General features: G+C 59.1%; 1 protein-coding gene across 1 annotated transcript; it reads right to left on the minus strand.

Moving 5' to 3' along the window:
- Positions 1 to 1,700: 1,700 nt before the first annotated feature.
- On the minus strand, positions 1,701 to 27,464 carry MAPKAPK2 (MAPK activated protein kinase 2). The gene is made up of 10 exons (XM_086476456.1): positions 27,210 to 27,464; positions 6,787 to 6,926; positions 5,003 to 5,067; positions 4,168 to 4,247; positions 3,933 to 4,059; positions 3,392 to 3,467; positions 3,077 to 3,201; positions 2,683 to 2,768; positions 2,499 to 2,579; positions 1,701 to 2,217 (listed from the first exon to the last, which is right to left on the minus strand). Exons 1-10 carry the CDS (start codon positions 27,462 to 27,464, stop codon positions 2,074 to 2,076), a joined length of 1,179 nt encoding a protein of 392 aa, XP_086332582.1. The 3' UTR covers positions 1,701 to 2,073.
- Positions 27,465 to 27,869: the final 405 nt, after the last annotated feature.

A 27,869-nucleotide genomic window follows, 5' to 3' on the forward strand; every position in this document is an offset into this window, starting at 1 on the left:
GGACCCATCTGAGTCCCTCTGCTGCGCCTGCACACCCCCGCAGCCCCTCCACTGCTTCTTCCCCAACAGGAGGGGGATGAGGACGAGGGTGAGGAGGCATCTGGGGATCTCACCACTCCCTCCTCTCCTCCAGACACTGCAGCCAGCGCTGGTATGAGCAGCAGCAGCTCCCAGCAGCCCCACAGCCACAAACCCCAGCGGGGCACCCGCTGCGCACCCAGGGGCTGCCAGCGCAGAGGTGACAGCGGGGACCCGGGCACGGCCAGTGGCAGCCCCAGTCCCACACGTGCCCCAGTCCCCAAGGCCACATGTGCCCCATCACCCACAACCGGGCCACGATGCCGGATACGTGGTTCCCCCTGTCGGCACCCGGGCGCAGCACCCATGGCCACGGCCCCACGGCCCCACCTCCCGTGTCCCACGTCCCCAAAGCCCCAGCCCGGGAAGGGGCAGACATGCTGGGGAGGAAACTCTGTGTGCAGCAGCCGGGACAGACACGGCCACGAGATCTTCAGCAACTGTCCCCAAGCCAAGGGATTTTGCAAAGAGCGAAACGCTGCGTCCCCAGAGAACAACCTGGGGGAGCTCAGCCTCTTTGGTGGGGAAAAAAAAAGAGCAATTTCAAGACACGAGGAGAGCGGCCACCCAGCCTGGAGGACCGAGGTGTTTCTTCGCAGCCACGCAAGCAAGGAGGAGAGACTGGGTGACGCATTAAGTGTCTTTAATCCAAAGGACTGAAGAGCAGACCGGGAAGATTAGTATAAGCCAACAGACAAAAAATAAAAAAAAAAAAAAAGATAAAAACCGTTTTTTAAAACAAATTAAAATTCCATACAGTGTCTAAAAGATCACCTTAAAAACTAAACATTGCCTTAAAAAAATTTTTTTTCCCCATTCAAACACATTTAACGCAGCGAAACATTGTGACAAATAATAATAATAATAATTCATGGACTAAAGACTTCAGAGCAGCCATCCCGCTCCTGGGAGCAGAGGATCACTCCCATTTCCCTGGGAGCTGGTGGCAGGAGCAGCCCCCTCAGCAGGAGCCACACCAGGGGCACAGCACGACCCCCAGCCCCGGCCGGGAAGGGGGCAATGCTGCCGTCCCGGCTCAAGCTATGGCCCCCCACCACCTCCACCCCCTCCCCACACCACCCTCTCTTCCCCAGGGACACCCCCACCCCCAGGACAGCATCTCCTGGAGCTGGGGGCTGCAGGGAAGCATCGAAGAGATGCAGAGCGTGGGGATGCGGGGGGCACCGGCCTCCTGCTCACCCCCCCAGCCCCCCCCTTGCCCACCCCTGAGGTCAGAACTGGATTCCAGGCACAGGTACAGACTGCGGTGGCCACGGCGGGGGGAGAGCCACGAGCAGCTCCGTGCCCACGGACACGACACACACCCCACGCACAGACAGACAGCGACACAGGCAGCGCCGCCGGGTAGAGTCAAGGCTTCCAGGTCAGGGAGGGGTTGGGCAGTCATTTTTTTGGCTCCTGTGCTTTGAAAGCAGCAGTTTTCCAGGCCAGCGAAGCAACACGGTGGCCACGGGGACCCCCCACGCCAGCCCTACCATGCACAGCGGGACGGAGGAGAAGGCTTTTCTCCTTCCCCATGCCCCCAACCCGCTCGCAAGCCCAAAGCCCACCTCTAGCCAGCATCCACGCAGGGAACACGCTGTCTGGGTTTCAGCTCTACAGTAGTTTTTAAAAAATATTTATACGTTATATACCCTAAAAAGGTCACCACAGGAATTTCCATGTCTTTGGAAGGAAGGGAAAAAAAAATAACCAAAACTGTTTCACAAAAGGAAAAAAAAAATCCGATTATCAGCGGCGTTCACCTACAGGACAAAACCCCCGGCCGCAGCGTATGGATCTGACGGGGGGGATCTTACCGCCTGCTCCGGAAAGGTCAGAAACACAGGTGAGTAGCTAAAAATAACTAGTCTGGTATAAATGTCTGAATTCCATGCGCTTGATATAACAGTCTGTCTTTTTTTGTCTTTTTTTCTTAAAAAATATATATATATAGTTATTGCTTTCTCAAGGGCTGGTGGGCGTGGGGCACCCTCAGTGGGGGAGCGCGGCGGGCTCGGTGGGATTTGCTTTCTTCCGCCTCTTCATCAGCAAAGGGTTCGAGGAATCTTCGATTTTCTTGATCTTGATTTGTTCGTAGTCCACCCGCATAGTGGCCAGCGCGCTCGTCATCTCCTCCTGCGGGCAGCAGGCACAGGCAGCACCGTCAGCAAAGCCCGCAGCACCCCGCGACACCCCCAGGGCAGCTGTCTCCCCTCCAAGCCCCCCCACGAACAATCTGCAGCAGGGGCAGTGTCCCACCGCCAATTTTTTCCAGCCCCCTCCCAAGCACAGATCTCCCCAGGAGCCAGCACCGAGCCCACACCAGCCCGGTTTGCAATGAGAGGGCAGAAGCGGAGAGACCCCAGGTGGCACCCAGGGCGCAGAGCGTTTCAGACAGCGACGGAGAGAGGTTTTACCTTCACGTCCTCCCACAGGTCCTTCTCCTCTTTTAGCACGCGGCTGGTGTGCAGCGGGGTCTGGGGCACCTGCATGGATTGCTGCCGAGAGGGCGGAGGAGCGTGAGCCGGGAGCCGCGGGCACTCCATCCCATCCCTGCCCCGTCCTCCTCCCCATCCTCTGCCCCATCAACCCCGCACTCACCATGATCCAGGGGTGGTTCATGAACTCCGTTATGGTCATGCGCTGGGTCGGGTCTGTCTTCAGCAGGTTGCGGATCAGCTGCTTAACTGGAAGGGTTTGTGCAGGGCAGGGCGTTAGCAGGTCCCATGGGAGCTCTCCCCATGCTCCAACGTGAGCCAGTGGCCCCGAAACGCCTGCACCCACCCCCCATCCCCTCTGTGCCACAGACCTCACCCTGGTCAAACCCTTCAGCAAAAGCCTCTCGAGCAAAGAGGCAAAGCTGCTGCGTTACTGAGGTGACCCACGACAGGCCCAGGCTTCCCCCCCTCCGGCCTTTGCAGCGCTGCTGGATGCAGGGCTGACCCCAAAGGGTGACTTCAGCCTGGGGACAAGCCGTCCCGGGGACAGTGTTTACCTTCCTCCGACACTTCGGACCATTCAGGATTGGGAAACTCGTACTGGCCCATTCGGATGCGCTTCTTCATGCCAGGCGAGATGGCCAGGCCGTGGTTGGAGTAGAAGGGGGGGTACCCGCACAGCCTGCGCCGGGAGGGGGAGCAGAGTCAATGCGCCGCCCCGAGACCCACCCAGCAGCACCCACGGGGCAGTGCCAGGAGCAGGAGCTGCGCAGCTGGGAAAGGCTCAGCCCCACCAGCCCACAGACAAGCTCGAAAGCTGTAACCCCCCGCTCCTGACCCTGGCAAGACGGAGAGGGACCCGTCGGACTTACAGAATGTACATGATGACGCCCAGGGACCACATGTCGCAGGACTTGTCGTACTTCTCCGGGCCCAGCACCTCTGGGGCTGGTAAAGAGAGAAACAAACTCATGAGTCAAAGCCAAGCTGCAGCACCAGGTAAGAGGGGGTCCGACCACCCCAGGCCTGCAGCTCTGGGCAGTCCTGGCAGCCCTGCTGGGAGCAGCGCGAGTGTTGCTGCACGGGCTCCAGCACAACCCCGCAGGCAGCAGAGGCAGGAGCGCTGCAGCACGGGCATGCGACACACCGGCTGCACGCACCGACACCGTGCTCGGAGCAGCCCGTCCTGCACGCACGGGCAAGCTGCAAACACAGCGCCCACCTGCACTCAAAGCAGCCCCCAGCCCCAAGCATCCCAGACAGGAGTTGCCCCCAACACAACGCTGCAGCTGAGGCCCCGGGCTGGAAGCAGAGGTGATGGGCTGCGCATGGCACCGTCCAAACCTCCCTGGCTCTGCCCTCCAGCCCTGCAAACGTGCAAGCTCAGACCCCCCCCTGCCCCCAGGCACTTACCCACGTAGTACGGCGTGTAGCACGGAGTGGCCAAGGAGTTGTGCGTGGTGGTTTCTTTAGCAAAGCCAAAGTCCGTGAGTTTTAGCACAGCATTGGGCCTTTTGGAGGTGTACAAGAGGTTTTCCGGCTGTGAAAACACAGGGAAGGAGCAGTGAGCAGGAGAGCCGGAGCAGCCTCGGCGTTGCCATGGGCCAAGCGGGACTCGGCACTGCCCGGCGAGCGTGCAGCATGGTACCTTCACGTCCCGGTGCGCAATGTTGATCGAGTGCAGGTACTGGATGGCTTCCCCAATGCTCTTCATTATCTCTGAAGCCTCTGAAGCAGCAAAAATAACATCAGAAGCCTTTATAAGCAGGTTAAAGTGAGCCACAATCCCTCCTGGGTTACTCTACGAACCAGGAGCTAACGAGCCTGGCTGAGGCCAAAGGGGTTTCCTCCACCTGAGGTCCCCCTTTCCAAGCAGGGCCCCCCCCAGCCCCAGCCCTGGGTCAGGAGCCTGCAGCAAACGGGACAGAAACTCCCAGGAGAAGGGATGGGGCAGGCTCCAGCCCCTGACCCCAATACCCAACCACAGAAGCCCCAAGGAGGGGCTCACTCTGGGGTGGGGGGTGGGGCCGACCCAGCCCCCAGCACCACCAGGGACCTCAAATCTGCAGGGACATCACCTGGGAAAGCTTTCCCCATAGGACGGGAAGCCAAGGGGGCCACAAGCTCAGGGCTTGGGTTGTGCGGACACTTTTCCTGGCCACGGGAGCAGAGGGGATGAGATTAATGAGATCTAGGAGAACCACAGCCCCTGGACTCCCTTTTTTGAGGGAGGTGGGTGTTTCTGAAGACCACTCAAGCTCCTGCCTGTGCTGCAGCGGAACAGACGGGGCACAGGGGCAGCTGAGAAAACATCCCCTAAGCCTGCTCTCAAGTGACTGCGAAAAGCAGGGCCACTCGCACCCCCATTCCTCATTCCCCAAGTGCAAAACCGTGCTGGGGATTCAAAAGAGCGATCGAGGGAACGGGCTGGACCACAGACACAGTCCAAAGATGAAACCCCAGGTTCTCCATGGGCTCCATACCCCGTTCTGTGAAGGCCTGGTCTCCCCTGTCTTGAATTCGGCTGAAGAGCTCCCCGCCATCCAAGCTGGAAGAGAAGCAGATGGCGTTAGAGGCTGCGGCATCGGTCTCACGCCCCAGCAGTACCGAAACCTCTGATGCTCAGCCAGGAGCTGCACAAGCTCAGCAAGAAACAAACCCCTCCTTCGTCCAAGCCCTTGGGTCGGTGCTTCTGGGCACAGGGCGGTGCAGAGCCTCCTCCTTCCAGAAATGAGCAGGGCAGAGGCTTCGTGCTGGTGGCAGAGACGCCGGGTGCAAGCGGACGTGGTCTCCCCACCAGCCCACAGAAACACATTTACAGTAAAGACAACAAACACGGCTCGAACGAGGCAAGAGCGCTCCCGGCACGCCTGGCCTCATTTCGCTCACCAGCCAACCACCTCGCCGGCGTGCTAACCCCGTACAGAAGCGCTGAGCAAAGGTTGTGGCACGGGGCGAGGTGTCAGCAGCACCGAGATGGGCTCACCGCTGGGATGGGGGAGGCAGAGGCTGAACCCCGCTGCAGCAGAGTCAGCTCTCACGCAAGGTGTTGGAGAAGGACCAGGGAAACCTTGGCGCAGTTTCCTCCCCAGCCAAAGGCTCGCCAGGTACCCTAAGGAAAAAATCTCGGCTCCCAGAGATCAGGAGTGAGATCAGGGATAATTCCCCATGAGAACAGGGATAATTCTCCATGAGAACAGGGATAATGTCGCTTCCTGCCCCTGCCTTATCTAACTCGAGCAGAAATGGCCTCTGGCTTTCCCAGAGCAGATAGCATCTCCTGCCAGCGCCCTTGACATTTGTGGGACATCTGCAATACAGATAGTGCGCAGCCAGCGGGGCCAGGAGCGCTCAAGACACACCATGCTCAGGCTGAAAGTCAAATGCTGACTGGTGACGGGCGTTACACCCAGAGCATCCCTCAGACAGCGGGGACCTGTCGCAGGGACACGCTGCGGGGAGCTGTCGTTGCCCTGGGGACTTGTTTCCTACCATTCAGCAACTGCTTTCTTCCCATACAAGCAGACGTGCTGCACGAACCTGTCCCATCCCCGGCTGCCCAGTGTCCCGCTGTGGTTCTCAGAAGCCTCTCCCCACACAAGAGGTGCTCGGGCGGCTGCCGCGCTGCCTGCCCCGGCGCTGCTCGCAGGGCTCCTCGCACCCGCTGTCCCCCCAGGCAACCTACTGGCTTGCCAGAGGAGAGGTTTTGGCAAGGAAGCTGCATCAAATCACAGCTGCGGTTGGGATGTGGTTTCAATACTTTCCCCTTCATTCCTCCTCCTCCCCAGGTTATATCAAACATCTACCCGAATTAGAGCTGCTCGACTGCTGCTGCACGAGGTGCAACGGCGGCAATAGATGCGTCAGCTCAGCTTGGCTGCACGCTGCCCAGCGGAGCCCGCTGCAGGCTGCTGGCGTGCCAGGAACCCGCGGACAACCCCGACTTTCAATGGCCAAAGCCAGTTTGGTTATGATTTATCTGCAGCAGGAACCACAGGCCCTAAGCCTCCCGACAGCCCAGCGAGCTTTCAGAATGACTCAGAGCCAGCGCAGCTCCCGCCGTCCCTCCAACGCCAGCGGCGCAGCGCCTCTTCCAGGGCTCGCATCCCTACGGCTCGCAGGCTGCATCCCCCAGCCCCGCATCTCCCTGGGGTCCCCAGCAGCAGCGCAGGAAGGTGCTCGCCCCCCCTGCTTTTGGCATCACCCCACCGCCCCGCAGGGCTGCGGGTGGTCCTGCGGGGAGAGCCCACCCGCAGGGGCGACTCACCACTCCATGACGATGAGCAGACACTTCCTCCCCTGGTAGAGGTTCTCGTAGACGTCCATGATGCGGACGATGTGGGCGCACTGCGACGCCCTCCAGTGCAGCTCCACTTCCCTGCGGGCCTTCGGGCAGTCCTGCAGCATCTGCAAGAGAAGCGAGACCCCTTCAGCCCCGAGCCCCCCAGGGGAGCCGGGCCGTGACACCCCGCTGGCACAAAGCCCACCCGGAGGAGACGCAGGGGCAAAGGCCAAGCGCGGGTGCTCTCCGCGGGCGCCATCGAGGCGAGCTCCATCTCTCTGAGCAATGCCTCCATCCCCATCTAGTGGGAAGACCATGAAGCCGCCTGCCCTCATGAGCTTCTTGCCCTCCCTCCCAAGGCTGGTAAAAGCTTATTCCAGCTGCCTGTCACCCCCCTGCCCTCTGAGATGACTCCCCAGTGCCCAGCCAGCCCGTGCCACCAGCCAACAAGACTTCCTACCGCATTTAGGCGCAACCTTCTGCATGGTGGCACCTACACCACCGCGCCCCCGGGTGCCACCAAGCATCCTCACCCTCTTCTTCGCAGTCCCCCCAGCAGCACTGCCCACCCATCACCTCCCATTCACCAGCCTCCTGCTCCGTGGGACTGGCAGGACCCCCTTGCTCTGTGCCCTTACGCACAGGCTGGGCACAGAAACGCCCTCCCCGTGGCTTCAGAGGCCACCAGCACCCAGCCACGCGTGCCTGGGGAGGGGACAAAGCAAACAGCCAGATGTTCCCTAAATAGCAGCTTTTCTCACAAGCAGCAGCAGCTCTTTAATGAGGCCCTCGCCCTTCCCAGAGACAACTCACAGTTCCCAGGTGCAGGAAGGATCTGCTCGTCTGCCACAGACTATTAATTACCATGTTTGTCAGGATAAACAACCAGCTTTAATTATTATACTCCTAAATATAGAGCAACAAACATGTCTATCTTGAGCGTAGTTCATTTTCCTTCCTGTCTCTGGCAGCTCCTAGGGCTGGGCTGGACAAAACGCCCCAGAGCAGGTGTGCACCTCAGTGGAAACGCATCCCACCCCCACGTGCATCAGCAGCGAACAGCAGGTTTGGTCATTTTACCAAGACAGAGACAGAAACGCACTTCTTGCCCCTCTACCCTCTCCCAGCCGAGCTCCCAGCACCGCTGGGCAAAGGGGAGAGCGCCCAGCCGGCAAGCAGAGGAGCGCGAGTCCCTGGGATGCTTCGCTGGCCTGGCAGGACCCGAAATAGCGCCCAGGATGCCTCCGCTGCAGGGGGGATTTCACAGGAGCAAGGGTTAACACTTGCTGCTGCTCCACCAGACACACGCTGCCTGCTTATAAATGAAACACTTGCTGATGGTGCTCGTGTGAGCCGGGCAGAGTAACGGCAATTTGCATTCCTGCCTGCAAGAGCCCGTGCCCTTTGCCACGGGAAAAGGGACAAATAGGACGCACCCTTCAGCCACCCACCCGTAACCCCGATGCCTGGGTGTTTGGTCACACCTCTCCCACCTCCTCCGCTCTCCTGCTTCCCAAGGCACAGGAAAGCCATGGCAGTGGACTGGGCGCGGGGTGGCTTCTGGCATCAAACCATCTGGAAGCTCAGTGAAGACCCAAGTGGCCAAGCCACCCTTCGCAGAACCCTTCCACACCATTGGCACCGACGACCTTGGGGCAAAGGGAAGACAGGGCAGGAGGCTGGGCAGCCCCTCCTTGCTCCTCTGTTGCTTAATGACCCTAAAAACCAGGTCCTGCCAGAGCCATAAGCCAGCGCAGGGCCAGACCCTCCAGCGGCCACGCAGGCAGGGAAGGGGCCTGGAGAAAAGCTTGGCTATTTGCAGCTCTGCTCTGAAGAGCCTGGCGTGGGGAGCCAGGAAGCTGAAGAGAAAAAAAACAATTTGTAATTACACGCTGGGAAAATTGAACAGCAGGAAGCAGACGGTTAACATCATTCTGCGCAAGACAAACAGGAGATGTACAGAAATATATATCCAATTTTTAGAGGTCACTCGAAGCGCTTTTTAAAGGCGCTTAATTGTATTTCTAATGAACTAGGAGGCAACAGCCTCCATTACCTGTACCAGCACAGCCCTGACGTTTGCTTTTGTACTCAGGCACCCGCAGGCGAGCACAGAGCTGCCCCAGCGCTCTCCAAACTGCCCAGCTGCACTTCAGCTGCACCACCAGCCAGCCCCCCTCCGCTCCCCTGCCAGCGGCGGGATGGAGAGGCTGCTCGCCCGGCTGGGAGAGGCGCAGATTAAGCCTTGTTAAGAGAATTATTTGGTCCATTTAGGAAACGTTCCCGGTGGCAGGTGACAGTGGCATGACGGGGAGCTGAAGGCCAAACGCAACGAGGTGGCGTGAGGAAGGCCATTACCGCGGCGGGGGGATGCAGGAGGGATGTGGCCGTGCCCAAACCATGGCAGAAGCGACCCACAGGCCCAGCATCACCCCACCGCACCCACACAACCTCCATCCTGCCCCCGGCACAAAGCACCGGCTCCCTGTGCCCCTGGCAGCCAGGGAGGTGCCGAGCACGGCGCAGTGGTGGGAAAGCACCGTTTGGTCCTGGTCCAGGCAGGGCGAGGGCAGCACTTCCACCAGTTTCTCACCAGTTTCTTGTCTCTAGGGAGGAGCCAACAGCTTCCGCAGCCCAAGACTTTCCCTCCTGCTCCCTCCTCAGCCACAGTCAGCAGTGAAACCACCGGTGGGTGACATCCTGACGTGACAGGCATTGCTCCGGTCATGGGAACTCCACATCGAAAGTATTTGGGGGTGTGTGGTAACACTACCCGGGTCCCTAATTTAGCTCCAGTATCCAGGACAGCCTATGGCTGCAACAGGATTTGTATTTCTTGGCTTGCAACGAGGAGGCGGGGATGGGAAAAGCACCTCGTGTTTCCCTGAGGTTCAGCAAGGGTGAACTGCTCCCATCCCACCCCAGCTGAGGCTACCAGCCCGGGGACACTGTCCCCTCCCACCAGCTTCAGAAGCAGGAGATTTTGCAACTGCCCCAACCCAGAGCACAACCAGGGTTAACCCTTCGCAGAGGGGAGCTGGCAGCAGATGGACAACCTGCTGGAAACCCCCGACGGCCCACAACTGCTCTCAGTTCAGCTCTTCCATCTATTTTATCTCCCGCTCCCCTCCCAAGGGAGGGCTCCTTGGCAGTCAAACTCCTCATCATTTCAGATGGGAAGCACTGCACTACCTGCTCGCCCCCGCGGGAGCAGAGGGCTCCAGCACCGAGGCCGCAGCTAAGCCCAGCGGGCAGTAACGGGATCTCCGAGTTACACAAGCGTCCCCGGGACAAGGGCAGTGCTGCAGAGGGGGCTTAACCTCCACCTCTGAGCAAAGCCAGGTTTTACACGCAGAGGAGTCGTGTGCGTTTCCCTTTAGGGCAGTTAGGTGCTTTAGGCGTTAGCCTTGCAGCCGGCACAGGTCTCCCAACCTCCTCTCGTCACCCAAGAGCATCTCCGCATCCCGATGTCCCTCCGACACTGCATGGGACAGGGGACAACCAGGAGAGCTGTGCCACTTCAGAGCCCTGCACCGTTCCCGCTTCCCACTGGGGCACCTACCTGCAGGAAAGAAGGGGGGAGCAGGGAAAGGGCCATGCCACCCTCATCGCAATTAGGGAGGAAATTCAGCTTTCAGGCCGTTTCAGCTCTCCCCGCAGCAGCTTGACGCTTCCGAGGTTTTGGCAGACGGCGTTTGCTGCCATCCTGCGCCTTGGCTCAGCCCAGCTCCCCCAGGAGCCGCTACACACTGCGAGAGAAATTAGTTACGTGCAAAGCTAAACCACGCTCGTTAGCTTCACTAAAACCCTCAAGCTGAGGGCTCCGAAACTGGCCCCCCAGCAGCGGACGGCGCAAACCCAGCCCCTGCATGCTCGGGACCCCGCAGCAGCAAAGGTTCCTCCCAGGCTCCCGCAGTCGCTCTGGGATTTTCACCACCATTGAAAGACAAACCCTGGAAGCAGCTCCCAAAATCAAACCAGCTCATCGGGGCATCCGCAGGGAGACGGCGCCCACCGACCAAACCCAAACCCCGGCCAAGTTGCCTCCGCAGGGCAAGAAACTTGGGTTGCAAACTCAGCAGGCTCCAGCCAGCCCTGCCACTCCCCACCGTCACCGAAAACGAGCTTTAGCTCAAACGAAAGGACTGGGGCCCCGTCCCTTTGGCTCAGCACCACGTCGAGCTGGCCCCCCGGCCGTCGTCTCACGCCAAGCAAAGGCGGGTGCAAGGAAGGAAGGAAAACGCCGAAGAAAACAAGGGGGCTGGAGACACCCGCGCTCACGCTCCCTCGCCCGCACGCATCCTCAGGCACCACTGATTCAGTCCCGCCGCCGCCTCCTCCTGGGAGGATGCGCCATGAATCACGGCGGATTCGCAGAGGAAGCTCTCTCCTCCGCTGGCATGGCAGGAGGTCCCAAACGACACCGTCCCACTCGCCGTGAGTGCCACCGCAGCCCCAAACGGTGCTGCCCCTGGGCGAGCCATGAGACCACGCTGCGCTCACTCAGCTCGGCAAGATATCCCGGTCTAAGAGCTTGCAAGGGAAAACTCACCTCCCACGGGCAGGATCAGGCACACGCCGGCACGCCAAGCTGTTCATTTTCCAGGGCTGCCCTTCTTTGCTCTGGCTCCACGCTCACCCCTGGCACTCCAGCTGCTCTTGCAGGCAGGGTATTTTTATTTCCCTGTGTGTTCTGATCACACCCAATTCACCTCGGTTCCCAGCGGAGCAGCACACGCTGCACGCCTTGCCTGCACGCCAACCACCCCTCCAACGACCTCCTGCCACAGGACCCGCAGGAGCGTGCCCACGCCCCACGCCACCCCGAGGAGTTCCCCTCAGGACCGTGGTACGGGGCTTAAAATAAATCCTTCTTAAATTGCAACAAAAATAAACCTACAGCGAAGAAAGGCAGGCTGTCATCCTCCCAAGTTATCAGCAGGGAAGCAAAGCAGAGGTTTCCCTGCCTGTACTGCACAAGCAAGCTCCAGGCTTCCCTGACCAGGCTCACATGGAGCAAGGAGCATTTTTTCCTAAAAAAGCAAAAGGGTTTTTCTCTTCAAAGGATTTGCTTCTTCTAATCTTTCCATGCAAACCTGTTGCCAACTGGCACCAGCTGCTTAACGCATTTGTAGAGCCGGTGCTGGATGCTTTGCACCTGCTGTTCCCACCTCGCAGCGCTGGGAAGGCAAAGCCCCATTGCCCCCCACGCCCCGCTGACAGTCCCCAGCACCCACCTGATGAGGCACAGGGCTGAGGGGCCTGGATTAAGCTGATGGGCTCCTCTGTGTGTTTTTCTCTGCCTGTAATGCCAGCACATTTGGGGAGCCCACGGGTAACCACCCCGAAGCTGCTCCAGCCTCTGCTGGAGACGGTCGGAGGGAGGAAGCAGCAGAAGGGCACGGAAGCAGCAAAGCTTCGTTCTGCTTTTACTGTTTATGAACTACAGAAGAGAAATAAAATCACGAGTCCCAAAGCCCGCAAGAGGAATGATGTTACCAAACACGGGGAAATTCATGGTTCGATCACAAAGCAGCAACGATTGAACGTGCAGCTCGGGAAACCTCCCCCACATCATCGTGGCTCTTATAGAAACCTCCACATGAACCCCATGCCCACAGCTCACACCCACCACCGCCAGCAGCGCTCAGAGGTGACGGGACTTCCCTAAGCTGGGGACCGTTTCTGCCTTGCCCACACACACGGGGCCACAAACAGTCCCTGCCTGAAGAGCTCTAAGCCCCAACAGACCAGGCAAAAGCCTCCTCCTCACATTTGTTTTGCCCGGGGAAAGCCAGAGAGGGGAGGTGACGTGTCCGGAGGAGGAGCCGCGCATGGGTCCCGCAGCGTGCCCCAGCCTGCCACGCCGGGGTGAATGTTTAGAAGGGTGGCTGCTGCTCCCTGACGGAGACAGCTTCATCCAAGCCTCATGGTTTGCAAAGCAGGACAGGAGCAGCCACCAGCGACCCACCTTCTGGAGGGATGGTGGCTGGTGCCATCAGCGCCCGGAGGGATGCTGAGGCTTTGACCATTTGGGCAGGACGCGAGTGTGGCCGTGCATTAGTGGCTTCATCCCCCACCGCCGTGAACAAAAGGTCACCCTCCACATTCGCTTGCCTCGGGGAAGACGAAGAGGTCGGAAAATGCGTCCCAGCGAGAATCATTCCGATTAGACAGAGCTACAAACGAGGAGCAAGCCTGGAGACGCAATTCAGGCCGAGCAAACACAAACTGACACACATGCTCGAGCTGCTCAGCTGCATTCCCCGAGTCTGAATTATCGGAGCGCTCAGAGGAAGACCCGGAGCCAGCGCGGACGAGCGCAGGGCAAGCTTTCCCACCGTGCGGCCGGAGACAAGCAGTAAGCCAGGCACGAAGAGGCGGCGTGTGCCGGGGGCGAGCTCAAAACCCCGCCAGAAGCAGCCAGCACGCTCGCAGGGGCAGATGTTGGAGCAGGCGGCCCCGTCCCTGCTCCCGCGGGCGATTTGGCAACGGGGCAGAGGATGGAAACGGGGCGAGGGAAGAGGCGGCTATTGCACCGTGCTTTCACAAGGAGACCCGCCGCAGCGGGGCCTCGCTCGCCCGCAAGGGTTGCGCAAGCCTCCGTGCCCCATGTGCCGCCAGCTCCCCTGCCCGCAGCTCCCACGGGGGGTCTGTGCCCACCGGGGGATGCTCGGGACACCCCCCCCCCTCCCCGCCCCATAGCCCACCCCCTTCCCCAGGGCATCTGCTGAGCATTTCCTCGCCCCTCTCTTCCCTGCGACAGATGCAGCAGCTATTCAGCCTTTTCAGGCTGCAACAAAAGCCTCTCCAGGCACACAAAGGGCAAGAGCAGAAGAGAGGCCTGGGCTTAAACAAGAGCCACCTGCCAGGGGCCCGTGCCCCCCGCCCCGTGCAATCGGGGCGCTGCCCCCCGGCCAGCCCCGCTCTGCAGAGCCCATTTCCCAGCAGCAAAAATATTCTTGGCACCTTGATTTCAAGGAGAGGAGGAAGGTCTGAAGTGGGTACCCAGGAGCAGCGCCCTGGATGCCGAGGGAAGGGGCACCAGCGTGGTGGGGACACCGAGGACAAGGGCGTAGGGAGGGGATAGGGAGGCAGCGGGCGGGAGGGGGCTGCGACACGCATGGGAAAAGTCAAAGCAGGTAAATGGCAACAAGGCGGCGGCACGAAGCATCCCTGCTGACTCACAGCACCGGCAGCAGGCTGGAGCTGGTGTTTAATGAAGAGAAATAAACAGTTTCAGCCTCATTTATCTGAGAAAAACAAATTTAGGGACCCATTCGGTCCCAGGTTTTCGTTTTGGGATCATCCTCTTCTCTCTGTACATCAGAAGCACCACGGCGTTTTGGTGACCCACCCGATGCTCATCTCTCCAGGAGGTACCAGGGCTGGCATCAGGGGCCAGCACCAGCCCAGGCATGAGCCCTGGTTTTAGCAAGGCCACGCGTCCTGCCATGCAGGGGGACAGCCTGGGACGCTCCAGGCAGGTCTGCTCCCTGGGACAACGGAGCCACCACCCTGGCCAGGACCTCCTCATGAATCCAACAGGAAAGGGGTCGTCATGGCCAAAATGCCCCAACCCAGCCCGTCCCTTCCTATGGGCATCTGAGACGTCGCTTCCCACCGGGAGCCACCGCGATGCCGGGGTGGGAGGTCTGAGCGGGGAAGGGAGGCAGCTGCCCTGGGGTGGGGGGACACGCAGGGACCCCTCTCTGCAAACCCAACCACGACATCCCCCCGCGCCTCCACTGCAGCCCCTGCCGAGAACGTGCTGCAGCCACCGGGGCCTTTTACCCGCGCACTACAAAGCGAAAGGAAAACAAGAAACCCCGGGAGAGTTGGACGTCCCCACGTGAGACACGTCTGCGGCCAGCGGATCTGCTCCACGCACAGCCCCTTTCCTACCACCTCCTTGCAAAACCTTCGAGGTTGGGGTCAGCTCCTCCTTCCAAGCCCCATCCCTTGCCAGATTTCCTACGGCAGCTGCCGAGCTCATGAACGGAAAAGCGCACATATGTGCTTTTACGATAGGAAGTGGTTGATATTCGCAGGTGTGACTAATACAGAAGTAAACACCACTGTAAACCATTAACTCAGCGCTGACCTATGTCCTTTGCACTTCCCTCCCACAGGCACAGCTTGAAAAAACCCCTACGGCCACGCCGGCACCCTCGCTACCCCGGGACGGCACGGTGCCGCCTCCGCCAGCCCTCTGCGCCGCAGCCGGGGGCTTTCCCTCGCACGTCGGGCGGACGGGCCGGCTCAGCCTCCGCCACACAGCCCAGCACCCAGCGCTCGGGGCATCTTTTTGGGGTCCTTTGCTCCCATCAGCCTCACAGCAATGGGGACAACCCTGCCTGACCTCGCTGTTACCTTGACCCTGGGGACAGCTTTGGGGGGATTCCCCACCCCTACATCCCAGAACTGCTTTTGGGTTTGGACATGCCTGCCCATACCTTACTTTTAAGCTGGAAATGATTTAGGGGAGAGACTCAGACCGCCCAGACACACGCCTGCAAGCGGAGGAGCCACGAAGCCCTGCCAGAAGCCCCACGAACACCCACCGCTTCCCGACAGCTCCTGGGCTCCCAGCTTTGCTCAAAAATGAAGTTTCTCAGGGCTCGACCCACGGGCAGGACACCCTGCAGGAGAAACAGGCGGCTGCCACCCCCTCCCAGCATCCTGCTGCTGCCTTTCAACACAGATCTTAGAGCAGTGTAAATAAATATATACTAATAGATATATATTTAAAGAAGAAGAAGAAAAAAAAAAACAAACCAAAACAAAACCCAAGGCTGCATTGAGGGCAACCACTCTGGAAGCACCATTCACCCCCAGCGCTGGAAGCAGTATAGCCTTGGGACACACTTCCACCACCAGTGCCAAGCCCGAGGAGGGTTTCATTTACACACCCTCGAAGCCCAGTGACGACAGCACGTTTTGCATCATTCTGTCCTTTCCTCAGCCATTTATTTAACAGAGTTTCACCCTCGTCATGGGCTTTGTCAACACCAGGGCACAGCAAACACCTTTCTGAGACGAGGCCAGGGACGCACAACCCAGCTGTGGTGCCCCGCAGGCGGCCGCTCTGCCTTCACCGGGCGGTCCCGGGAGCCACGACACGAAACCTTGGAGGCACCTGAGCGGTGCCACTCTCAGGGGTTGGCATCAGGCTCCTGCACGGTGACCCCACACCAGGCACGATGTCCAAAGCCGTTTTGGAGGCTGCCGGGGCCTCGGGGCTGGGACCGCGGCGCTTCCCTGCGTGAGATAAACAGCTCCCGCGTTGGGTGGCCGCCGCTTTTGTTGACAGCGGGGTTTGTTTTGTGCAGGGCAAGGCCAGCGCAGGAGCGACACGGGGATTTCGTAACACCCCTTTGTCCGCACCGGCGCTTGGCGAGGCCGGGGCCCCGCAGCCACCAGCCGCCCTCCTCCCGGCGCTGCCCCCTCCACCTCTCCCCCGGCGCAGCAGAGATCAAACCTCTGGTGCCATCAGCTCCGGTGCAGCTGGATGCACGAGCCCACCTCGGGGGAGGCACGGGGCGGACGGTGCCCCAGCCCATGCAGGGCAGGGAGAGGGGCTGCTGCAGCTGACCCGCAGCAAGGTGTGTAACGAGAAGGGATGCTGACGAAGGGGCAGTGGGAAAGGGGAGGACTGCACCCCACTGGGTGCCATTCAGCGGTAGGCATCACCCACCACCCTCTCCTCCGCCATCTCCCACAAACACCCCCAGGCAGAGCTGCCCACCGAGAGCCGGGGCTGCTCGTGGCTCTCGCTGCAGCCGCCCTGCCCCGGCGAGGCCGTCCCTGCACCGCAGGCTGTTCTCCTCCTCCTCCTCCTCCTCCCATCACAGGGCTGTTGCGCACCCCCAGCGCCTAACAGGACCTGCAGAAGAGCTGGCGGGACCACCCGTTTGCAATGAACCCACCTGGGTTAAGAGCCAAGCAAGACTCCAGACCCAACACTGCTCATGGTCACACGCTCCCACTTTACCCACCACCGCAGTTGGTATTTTAGGGGAAATCCTGAACCTTGAAGCAATGCAATGGAAAGCAGAGAGCCTCCTGCCACCCTGGGGAAATCAACCCCTTGGCCTCGGGCACTCTTCTTCCACCAGCCCCTCTTCCCTCTGCACCAGCCATCCCAAGAGTCCTTCAGCCAGGAAGAAAACTCAGTTGTGTTTCTATTTAAAAAGAAAAAAGCCCTTCTCTGCATCCTGCTGGCACCTCATTAAAGCTCTCAGGACACAGTGGCTAATATTAGCTCCCTCCAGGCTCTCGGCAGCCCCGACAGCCTCTGTGGCACCTGTTGGCAGCAGCCACGTGGCCCCGGAGCCTGGGAGGTTTGGTGAAGCCTAGACAGAGCCCAGACCACCAGCATCCCGGTCAGCACTGTAACCTCAAAATACTTCAGCCAACAAGGGTGCAAAACTCATGAAGCGCCTGTGTGCACACACACCTCCAAAAACCCCACCAGAGGAGAAAACGTTCTCCCCCTGGGCGTTACCGAGAGGGAAACACGGGTCTATAGAGGCTGCTCCTAGACAGAGCTCCTGCCCAACAGGAAAAAGCACAGAGCAAGGGGCCGACAGCAGAGGTTTTATGCTCTTGCATCTTTTCAGCATACAGCAAACACACACATGCTCTGGGAAAGACTGGCTGATCCTCCCATGAATGCCCAGTACCCCACTGCTAGATAGTTGTTACCAGCAGGCTCCTCGATTCCTTACCAAACACAACAGACAGCAAGCCCTTTAGACACGTTTTGCCTGTTGGATTAGAACAGAAAAGGGATAAAAGGATAAAAGCAGGGACATTTAAACAAACTAACAAAAAAACCCCAACTTACTCCTGCAGCTACTGCTGCTCCCCTGGCAGGCCAGGCTGTTCATCTTGAGCATCCCCACACCCAGCCTTTAAAAAGAAACCTCACCCCACAGACGCAGCCCACCCCGGGCAGCGTTACCCAGGGCAGCCCCAGAGCACAGGGTGGGCAGGGGGAAGCTGCTCTCTGCGAGCTGGCCGGGGGCTCCTGGGTCCTGCTTTGTATGAATTTAAGCTTTTTCAATCCCACTTATTCACAAAAAGGGCTTAGGGCTGGGGGGAGCCAAAGAGCAGACAGGCCAGCCTTTGTGCGGCTCGGCCGCCCGCCCACTCGAGGGCTCCAGCAGCCCCCACGTTTCCCCACGCAGCCCCTGCAGCAGGCTGGAGCGCACTGGTAAGCGGCAGCGCTTGGCACTGCCACCAACCCTGTGGCCCTACAGAGCCTGGAGCAACACCTCAAGCCAGCAGAGCCTCCGTTTCCTAAGCAAGAGAGAGAAATTAAGTGTTGAACGGCCCGTACGAACATCGCCCCCGTTGCATTACCCCCACCTCTCCCGCAATGAGGTGTAAGGCTCTTCCCAAGGCTGCTGGGAGGGTTTGGATTCGAGGTGGGCACAAGCTGTTCATCGCTGGTTAGGAGTTAGGTCACTAAAACCCTCAAGGCACCACCACCACGTCCCAGCCGAACCCTCCTTCCAGTGACGTCCGCCTGGTTGTTTCAGCGCAGTCTTTGGGGAGAAAGAAACGTGAAAGGGAGTTTTGGCAAAAGCCTGAGGTATTTGATCTGGCAGGCACTGACTGCCCTTACTGCCAGAGCCCGGCAAAACGGGGCGCAGTGGCTACACCGAGAGCAGCCAGAACACTCTCCTCGCTCTCGTCAGCTGGACCCCGCAGGGTAGAGCCCTCCCTGCCCTGCGGTGCCTCGAGGTGAAGCCCCGAAACAGGAACGTCAGCCAAAAGCACTGCACGCTGAGGCACAGGGTGAACATCATATTCCGTGAACTCCTCCAGACTGCAGCGGAGGGCACGAGCCACAGACCTGCTCCGAAGCTCCCGGGGGAGCAGCTCCAGTCCCCAGCCCTCCCGCCCCGCAGCCGCCCAGGAGGCGCCGGAGCTGCTTCTCAGCAGCGTGCAGAGACCAACCACGTTTTAATCTGTTGATAAACTCCACAGTATCTTACTCACCCATGCTTTATCAGTGCACTATTTGCATCTCTAATGGCATGCACCCGAGGCCAGTCTCCTCCAGCAGTGAGAAGCTGGGGAATAGGAGCATCAAACACTTCCAAAAAACCCCCGAGGACCTGGAACGCTTTCCTGCTGAACCCCACCACCCATGGAGCATCTCAGGCCCTGGCAGAGCGCTGTTCTTTATCAGCAACTCTTCCTTACAACAAAAGATACTGGGAGTTTCAACCCCAAAGTAGAAAAAGCAGGGTGGGAGAGGAGATGGAGATGTCGGCAGTCCCACTCCAACTCAAACGCACAGCCCCTCACACCGGGAACAGGGGTGCTCCTTGCGGGGAAAAGCACCGAGGACAAAAGCAAAGGCCTCCGTAAGCCTCTTCCAAGCTCCCAGGCAGCAAGGGGGAAGATGTCCTCTCCGGGAGCCTGGGCCGGTGCCCGGCAAGGGCTGCAACACCCCTAGGCGCCCCAAAACAGCCGTGCCCCCACGTCAGCACTGCTCTGCCCATGGCATGGGAGGTACCCACCCAAAAACGCCAGGCTCGCAGCTCCAGTGACTTCCAGCAGATATCAGAGGTTTAAAGTCCCCGGCCAGCCTGGCGGCAGAGCCACTTATGCAAGAGCCGCCCGGGTTTTCTCAGCGATCTGCCCAGCGCAATGGGCAGCGAGGTTGCGAAATGGCTGAAGAGGAAGAAGGAGTCACACCAGAGCCTGGAGAGGACTGGGCTGGCTGGAAGAGGCTGTTACAGGCGACAACGGCTGCCGCAGCCTGGCCGTATCCGAAAGCAGTGGCTACGGGAGCTGCGGGGCCGTGGGAGCCAGCACTCTGCGGGTGACAGGCTGCTGACACCCACAGCGGTGCCACCTGTGAGCAAGCACAGCCCCTGCCTTTCTGCTAAAACAACTGGAAATACAGCAAGTTAAAACTGTTCTTAAACACTGAGCTGGTAAATGCAGTAAGGCTGTCGTTACTACTGAAAATAAAAACATATCCCTGTTACCAGACCACCTCCTCCCAGCTTTTCATTTTATTTATTACTTTTGTTAAATCAGGCTGAGGATAACACACATACTTTCTGGTTTGTTTGGATCCAATTGCATCTGCTTTCCCCCCCAGCCCAGCCAAGATACCTCGGGTGCCATCCCCATTTCCAAGCAGCGTCGCTTGGACCCGGCTCCCGCCCGCACCTATGGGCACGAGAAGCGACGAGCTGTGGCTACTGGAACTGCAGGCTGACGGGACGAGCTGCCAAATTTCCACAGCAGCCCCAGCTTGTGTTCCAGCCGCGTTTCCCTCAAAACACACGTTTGGCAGGAGGTCCAAGGAGCCCTTCGAGAGGCTGCCCTAGCTCGGTGCTGCGCACCAGGGCCAGAGGACGCCAGGAGGACAGCAGACAGGGAGAGCTGCTGCTCCGTTTCTGAACGCCCAGAAGATGCTCCCACCCGTGTCTGCCCCGCTGAAAGCCAGAAGATGCTGCAGCCCTTGGGACGGGGACAGCACAGGGTCCCGACCTGCTGTTACACAGACTCAGCCTGTTCCAGCGTGAGAGGCGTAACGGCAACAACCACCCCGAGCCTGATTTACCCCGCTCTTCTGGGGCCAGCAGACCTGGAGAGGTTGAACTCAAGCCCAAGGGAGCTGGCTGCAGCCAGGGACACACAAAGCGAGGCAGCAAAGTTAATTATGACGATGAAGGGAACGAGTCCATCCCTCCACTGATCCCAAATCTAGAGCCCAAACTGGGTAAGGATATCTAGCAAGAGCAGAGCTGCAAAGTCCCAGCCTGGCTGGGCGCCCCAGGAACATTCAGATCTGGGTTTGCATTTTGAACTTTATCTCTAGTTTAGGCTATAGCTCGCGGGACAGCCAGGCACATAATCACATGCAGCCCTGACGCCAACAGCTCAAATAATCTCATTACATCCGACAGCAAACGCTGTGCCAGCTGCAGACGCTTGAGCCAGCGTGCTCACCTGCCCTCTCCGCTGGGAGAGTGTGCTTTGTCACAGCAAAGCAGTGTAGTGGCGTAACACCCCTATTCATGGGAAGATGCTGTCGTCTTCCCCGGCAGCATCAGACCAAAGATGGAGCCACAGCGCAGCTCCACGTGCTCCCAGCAATGCTCAGACAGGAGCCACACTGGTAGCCCATCCTGTATCCCCCTCCCGATGGCAGGTACCGTCCCATCACCCTCCAAATGACATTTCCGTGGCTCACGGCATCTCCAGCAAAACTTGTGTTTCAGGTCGTTTCGGGTCAGGGGGATCTACCAGCACTCACGGACTCACAGCCGTTAGTCCCTTCCCGAGGCCACAAAGGAAACAGCGAGTTAATGCAACCATTAAACCTGCCAGTTGCTGTAATCCCTACCTCAAATTGGTAAGATCTTAAAAGGCTGAAATCTTTGAAATGACTCAGCCACGAGGTAGAAAGAAACGACAGCATAAAAGGCTGTTAAAGCTCTCTGCATTCAGGCTTGCTCTTGCGTGCCCTGCTCTAACCCCCGCGCGCTGCTCCCCATCCATCTCTGTAGAGGAACCGGACGCGGAGACGAGAGCCCTGTCCAAAAGGAGCCTCCAGGCACTGGTCACGCACACAGTCCTCATGCCAGCCGGCCCTGAAAGGAGAATATTTTTAGCATGAAAGACGAGGAGCATCCATGGAGGGGATGAACCCACTTCAGCGGGATACAGGTCTCAGCGGCTTTTAAAATCCAGTGCCAGCGACACCACCAGAGATGACCACGATGCTCAACAGCTCTAGACCACAATGAAACACTGACTCGACGTGACTGCTCGGGCTCGAAAAAAAGGTCTCTTGGGGAGCACTCAGGCAAAGCTGTGTTCCCATGCCAGCTCTGGAGCTGGTGAAGGGATCACCCTGGTCCTCACAGATCCACCCCCCCAAACCCTCCCTCCTCCAAAACCAGCCTGCAAGCCCAGCCCGGTCCTGAAGACCCTCTCCCCGTTCCTGCCCCACCTCTGCTGCCCGCACCCCTGCCCACAAAGGGGCTGAACAGCCCGGGGCAGGCATGGGGCTGCCTGGGGGGCATCTGGCAGAAGCGGGGGGCCCCAAGAGCTGGCCCATGCTGGGCTGTGGCAGCCGCCCTCACCCGCTGCAGACAGCCCCGGCGCGGCGGAGGGGAGGCAGCGCGTTATTCTTGGAAACCAGGAGGTGAGGTCATGCTGCCTGAATGCTGCAACTTGAGGCCAGACGCGCGGGGCCAGTTGTGCTTGGAGAGGAGCCTGACTTCTGCAGCGGGCGGCCGAGCGAGGGCCGTCTGCGGGTGGGGAAGCCGGTTACCTTCGGAGCTAGGAGGAGGAAAGGGTTTCTTAATGAAGGAGGGCTCCTTCCTCCCAGTTTCTCAGCACGCAGCGCTAACCCCAGAAAAAGGATGGGGTTTAAAATAGCATCAGGTACTGCCTCTGCTGCAAAGCTCTTGGACCACCCCAGCGCGGGGCACATGAGCCCACCACGAAGGCTCAGGAGATGCCAGATGCCAAATCCAGAGCCACGCTGCTCCCCGTGCCGCAGGGACAGCCGAACGGCCGCTTCCGACCCTGCCGCTCCTCCGAATGCCTCCCACGTACCCGCACTGCCCTGCAAGCCCCGCATCGCCCGTCAGTTCATCCACCCACCCCATCAGATCCCAGAGCACATCCTGGGGGTTTCTGGGAAGAGAGAAGTCACCGACTCGCTCTTTCAGGTTTCCCAGGCAGGACCTTTCTGGGAGTTTTCGTCACCGGTGCCTACCCATCGTCCAGCAAACGCACCAGGAGCCCCAGCTCTCTTGTCTGCACAGCTTCAAATTATTATTTATACGCTGCTTTAAATGCTTTGGAATAGGCAGCACGCGTCTGCCAAAGCTCAGCGCCTGCTCTGCACCGCTCGCTACCCGGAGGCAGAGCCAGCACCCCCGCAGCCCGGCACACAAGCACTGTCCCACACATCGGGCCTTCCCGAGGAGCGCGCTGGCAGAAACCTCACCAAAGGCCAGTAGGAGTTCAGTGTGAATGATAAAATATAATCATGTTACCTGGCTGTATTTGGCCGTTAAGTCACACACACAGGGGATGTATTTTCGTCCTGCAGGACAGCCGCCCACGAAGGGTTCATCCCAGAGCAAGCAGCTCAGCTCCTAGGCCCAGCACTGCTTCTGACGGGCTGCAAGACCTTCAGTAAATCACTGCATCTCAGTTCCCCACCTCTGCAAACATGGGAAAAACCAATCTTCTGCAAGACCTACAGCTGATGGCATTAGATTACTATTAAGAGGAAGAACCCCACCACTTCCTGAGCATGTGCCAAAGCAAAAACCAAGCCCCTGCTCCCAGGCCGTTATCAGTCCATCTCAGTCATAGGTTTGACTGCTCAGAACATGTAATGTATTTAGAAGAGATTATGGCAAACCCTAAATTGTTTAAACAAACTCACACCCCCTCCTCAGTCAGTAGACTCATTTGGTCAATGAGATAATAAACCACTGCCTTGGAAAAATGATGTCACTACACTTTCCACAGTTTTTCAACCACGGCTTGCACAGAAGGCCACAGCAAAGACATTTCTGATTATATAAAATATATGGTAGAGTTAAAAAAACAAAATCCCCCCCACAGAGAGGAGCAGAACTACAGCAGACACCCAGCGAGTTGTAACCCATGAGTGTGAGCCCAGGATCTTCATCTGCTCCATCACTTAGGGGTTACTGGTCCAGCTGGATTTTCTGGGGGACAAAGCATTTGACCTCAAACGAAGCTGCAGGAAGCCACGGGAAACAGGGTGCTTTGCTCCTCTAAATATCTCTGTAAAAAACCCTCACCACGATGGCAAAGAGAGGCCACCAGCTACACAAACATGGTCATCCACGGAGCTGCTCAGTTATCAGCTACAAGACACCTGCCCTATTTCCACGACAGACATCTTACAAGAATAATAAACCGCAAAAGCGCTGGCCTCCTTCCTCCTCCTCCATCAGAGGAACCATCGCTCCCAGATTATCTGATGAGGCTGCGAGTGAGACTGAGAGTGTTTCGCAAACACGCCCGGAAGCTCCAAGGATGCTCCAGACACCGGGCTGCCAGAGAGGGGGTAAACCTGCAAGCAGACTCCGCAGCCCTGCGAAGCTCTTCCACCCAAAGGGAGCGGTGAGGATTGAGGATCTCCTGCTTTGAAGTTGGGGTTAGGAGTGAGGTTTGTTAATTTGTTTTAAAGGAATCCGGCTCCCTGAAGAGCTCCATCGAGCGACACTTATGACAAACTCACCACCTGCCATTACTGGCCGCTGCTCTCCAGTCTGGTTTACTTGCCCAATTAAGAGAGCCAGCCATCAACCCGGTATCTTGCCTAAAGATTAGTCTTAAAAGTGGAATTTGCAGTAGGCGAGACAGACCTCGCTCCCAGCCCCACCGTCGCAGCCTGCGTCACTAATGCCAACAGCCTGACCACAACCAACAACGCCAAGTCAGGCCAGTGGTGACCTACATACAGCAAGCTTTACAGAAATTACAAGCCTAATTTTGCCTAGTAATAAATCACACCGAGGTACGAGGAAGAAAGGGGTAAGAAACCACCCGGGCCTCGCGTTTCCGTTCCATTCATCACCTCTCCACGGACTTTATGTTCCCACCCTGCAGTAAATCTCGCCGCACATCAAACAGGGTCAAGTCATGGGTGACTGGGACCGTTGGCAGCCTGCTTCCCACCAGGTAATTCAGCGATGCTTCAGGTGTCGCTTCGTACCAAAAAAAAACAAAATAAAATTGGGGGTGGGAAACTGAAAAATAGACAGTAACGACCTATAAGAAAAGGAAAGGAATTTCTCCTGTTTTCACCTAGGTACTACACAGCAAACAAAACTACCACCCACGAACTCGTACAGAGCGCCGTTTTATTTAAATGATACGTCTCTGCCGCGGACTATCGCACTGGAAGGAGCAAAAAATGGGCTGTAGCATTCCCACTGCTACTGGAACACTGTCTGGGCGCAAACTCTCCTGGAGCACTGAAAAACTCTCTGCAGCGACTCTCAGCAAACCCTAACCTAAATGCACATCTCTGGGAGAAAGGTTTAACAACACTGTAGTTGCTCATGGTCCAAGGGGAAGCCCGACATAACCAGAAGACACCATTAATATCAGGGAGAAACCCAATTGTTTCCCTCCAGCGGAGGACTTATTATACAAGACTTTGGAATGGTAAATGTAAAGAGCAATGTTCCAAATGGAAAGGTTTGCTGCACAACCAAAGCAGGCAGCACAGAGAGATTTCAGCTGTGGCTCCTGGCGATGGGCCATCAGGATTCTTTTAAGCATCATCTGAGCCATGACAACTCGATGCAATCACTTCTGCAGATCCTGCTTTAGGTCATCTTTCCACACTGATGCAGCCCATGAGCCATTCGGATCCAAATACCTCTCTGCAGGTCTCTAACAGAGACGTTATCCCGGCTGTGTACCAGAGGAGGGGATGAAGTCAGCACGCCATCGCCCCTAGGGCGGTCACCCTCGCCAAGTTTGGGCTCGGCAGTTCAGTCCAAGTATCACACTCACACAACCCGAGCTTGGAGCTCACGCTCACCAGGACAAGCTGGGCACGCAGCAGCTCATCCCGGAGCCCAGACTCACAGCACAGCAGTTTTTAAGGTGCTGGAAGGAATCCCTTACGGTAGCAGCTGCGCCGCTCTTTGAACAGCCAGAGACGCGTCCAACCGCTCAGCTCAACTCTCCTCTCCCCGGCAGGGACATGTGAAGAGGCCAGGGCAGGGGACAGGGAAGACAACCAACGCTCCTCCAGAACAGAGATTAAGTGTCAAACACACCTCACCCTCCAAGAGCCACGCAGACGCTCTGCGCCACCCTCCACCGTTACAACGCGACGTCCTGCGCTCCGAGATGCTTTTTCATCACGGCCAAGGAACCAACACGCCTCGTGGCAGCACGTCCTGACCCCACCTGCTGCACCGTGCTCTGGTACGGGCAGGGTAACGGCACCAACCCCGGGCCCCAACTGTCCTACCCGTGCCGGGGCAGAGAGGAGCGGCCGGCATTTGGTCTCCTCTGCCATCCTTCCCCTTTCAGGGCTGCGAAAAGGAAGTGCTGGAGCCCCCGCTTTAAATACGAGAGTCAACTGCAGAAGCGAAGAGGAGCCTGTCTGTCAAAACAGAAGAGGATTTCACCAATTTCCAACCAAACGAGATGACAATGCATGTCGTCTTGGAGTACAACGCAGCGCTGCTCACGAGAAACGCCTGCATTTCTGAAGGAAAACTTTCAGTGCTCGACTGAAACCCCCCTCCTTAACCACAGGGGTTCAGCGCCGTCCCTTGCCGACCCCACCACCCCCGCGGCACAACTTGTGCCTCCAAAGCCCCTTGTTCATTCATTCATTCATTCAGGTTAGGAATCCCAGATACCAACAGATGGGCAGCTCTAAAAACAAAAGCGGTGGGGGTTACGGATTTAGGTGGGGTTTTTTTAGCCTTCACAGCTCTCAGGGTAACGCCGAGGGTTTGAACAGCTCATGTGTGGGCGCAAATTGCATCGATGCTAGAGAACACGGCGCTCCCTCCGAGCAGACTGCCTGCGCCCGCCTCGGCGTGTCGTGAATCCATTCAAACTTCCCAAAGTCCCTCCGGCAGGGAGACGCGCTCCCCCTCTTCGTTCCAAAACCTCATTTGAAAAGGAGGAAAACTGTCACATCACCTGGTGCGTGCCAAAATACACCTTCGCAGCCGCTATTTATCCGTCTTTCCAACAGAAGCGAGTTACGGACAAGGAGTAAGAGACGATGATGCTGAAATATTCCCCGTCGGAAGCGGGGGACGACAGCCGCTCGGTGTCACCCCCCCGTCTCGTACAGCCGGAGCCAGGAGGGACCTGCCACCCCCCAGGGACACCCTGGCAGCCGCTTGCGCTTCCCTGCACGGTGCTACGAGCGGGAACCCCGCGTTTGGAGATGCCAACCCCGCGGGGTGACACCGGCCAGGCCGAGGGCTCCTCTCCGCTCCAGACCCTCCGGGGGGCGGGGGGGGGGGGGGCGCCACCGAGATGGCACTTTGCCTCCTTTCACATGAGAAAGCCACGTCTCGGTGTTCTTTGGGGGGGGGGGGGGGGGAAATTAAAGCATGGCGGGACGGAGGGGCAGCAGCCAGCTCCATTGTCCCGGTGACCCCTGTCGCTGCCCGTTTTCCCGGCCCCCACCCGGGGGACACCCCCCCCCCCCCTTCCCCGCAGCAGACATCTTCCATCACTGTCAGGCAGCGCCGCCGCTGCCCGCTCCTCCTGCCCCTTCCGCAGCCCGGCGGCGGGGCGGGGGCAGCCCGGAGCCGCCCGTCCCGTCCGGTCCCTCCCGGGGAAACACGTCCGTCCCTCCCCCCCTCACCTCCCCCCAACCTTCGCACCTTGAGAGCGAACTTCTCCCCGCTCTTCTTACTGAAGATCTCCAAAACTTTCCCGTTGATGCCCAGCCCCAGCACTTGCGTGGTGACCTTGTAGTCGTCCGTGATGGCATTCTTCCGGATCTGCAGGCCGCCCTTCACCGGGAACGGCGGCGGCGGCCCGTGGAGGGGGGGAGCGGCGGGCGGCGGGGGCGGCGGCGGCGGCTGAGGCGGCGGTGGGTTGGGGAAGGCGGCGGGCGGCGGCGCCCCGGAGAGCATGGCGGGCGGCGGGAGGGCCGCACCGGGCGGGCGGGCGGGCGCCGGGACGGGCTGGCGGCGGAACCCCCGCGGGATAAGGCGGGGAGGGGGGGGGGGGGGGTGAAGCAGCAGCGCCGCCGCCGCCGCCCCCCGCCGCTACGCGCCGGCCCCGAGAAGAGCGATCGCTCCGGTGCGGCGGCGGCGGCGGCTCCTCCTCCTCCTCCTCCTCCCGGCGCGGCGCGGCCCGGCTCTGATGTCAGCGCCTCGCCTCGGCCGGCCCCGGCCGCCGGGGGAGGGACGGGGCGGGGCGGGCACCGGGCCTGCGCCCGCCGGGGCGGGGAGCGGGCGGAGCCGCTTCCCCCGGGGGGTGGAGGGGACGGGGGTCGTTGCGCTTCGGAGGGGGCTGAGCGGCGGCAGCGGGGGGGG

Source organism: Leptosomus discolor, chromosome 21 (assembly GCF_034619465.1).
Source record: "Leptosomus discolor isolate bLepDis1 chromosome 21, bLepDis1.hap2, whole genome shotgun sequence".
NCBI lineage: Eukaryota > Metazoa > Chordata > Aves > Leptosomiformes > Leptosomidae > Leptosomus > Leptosomus discolor.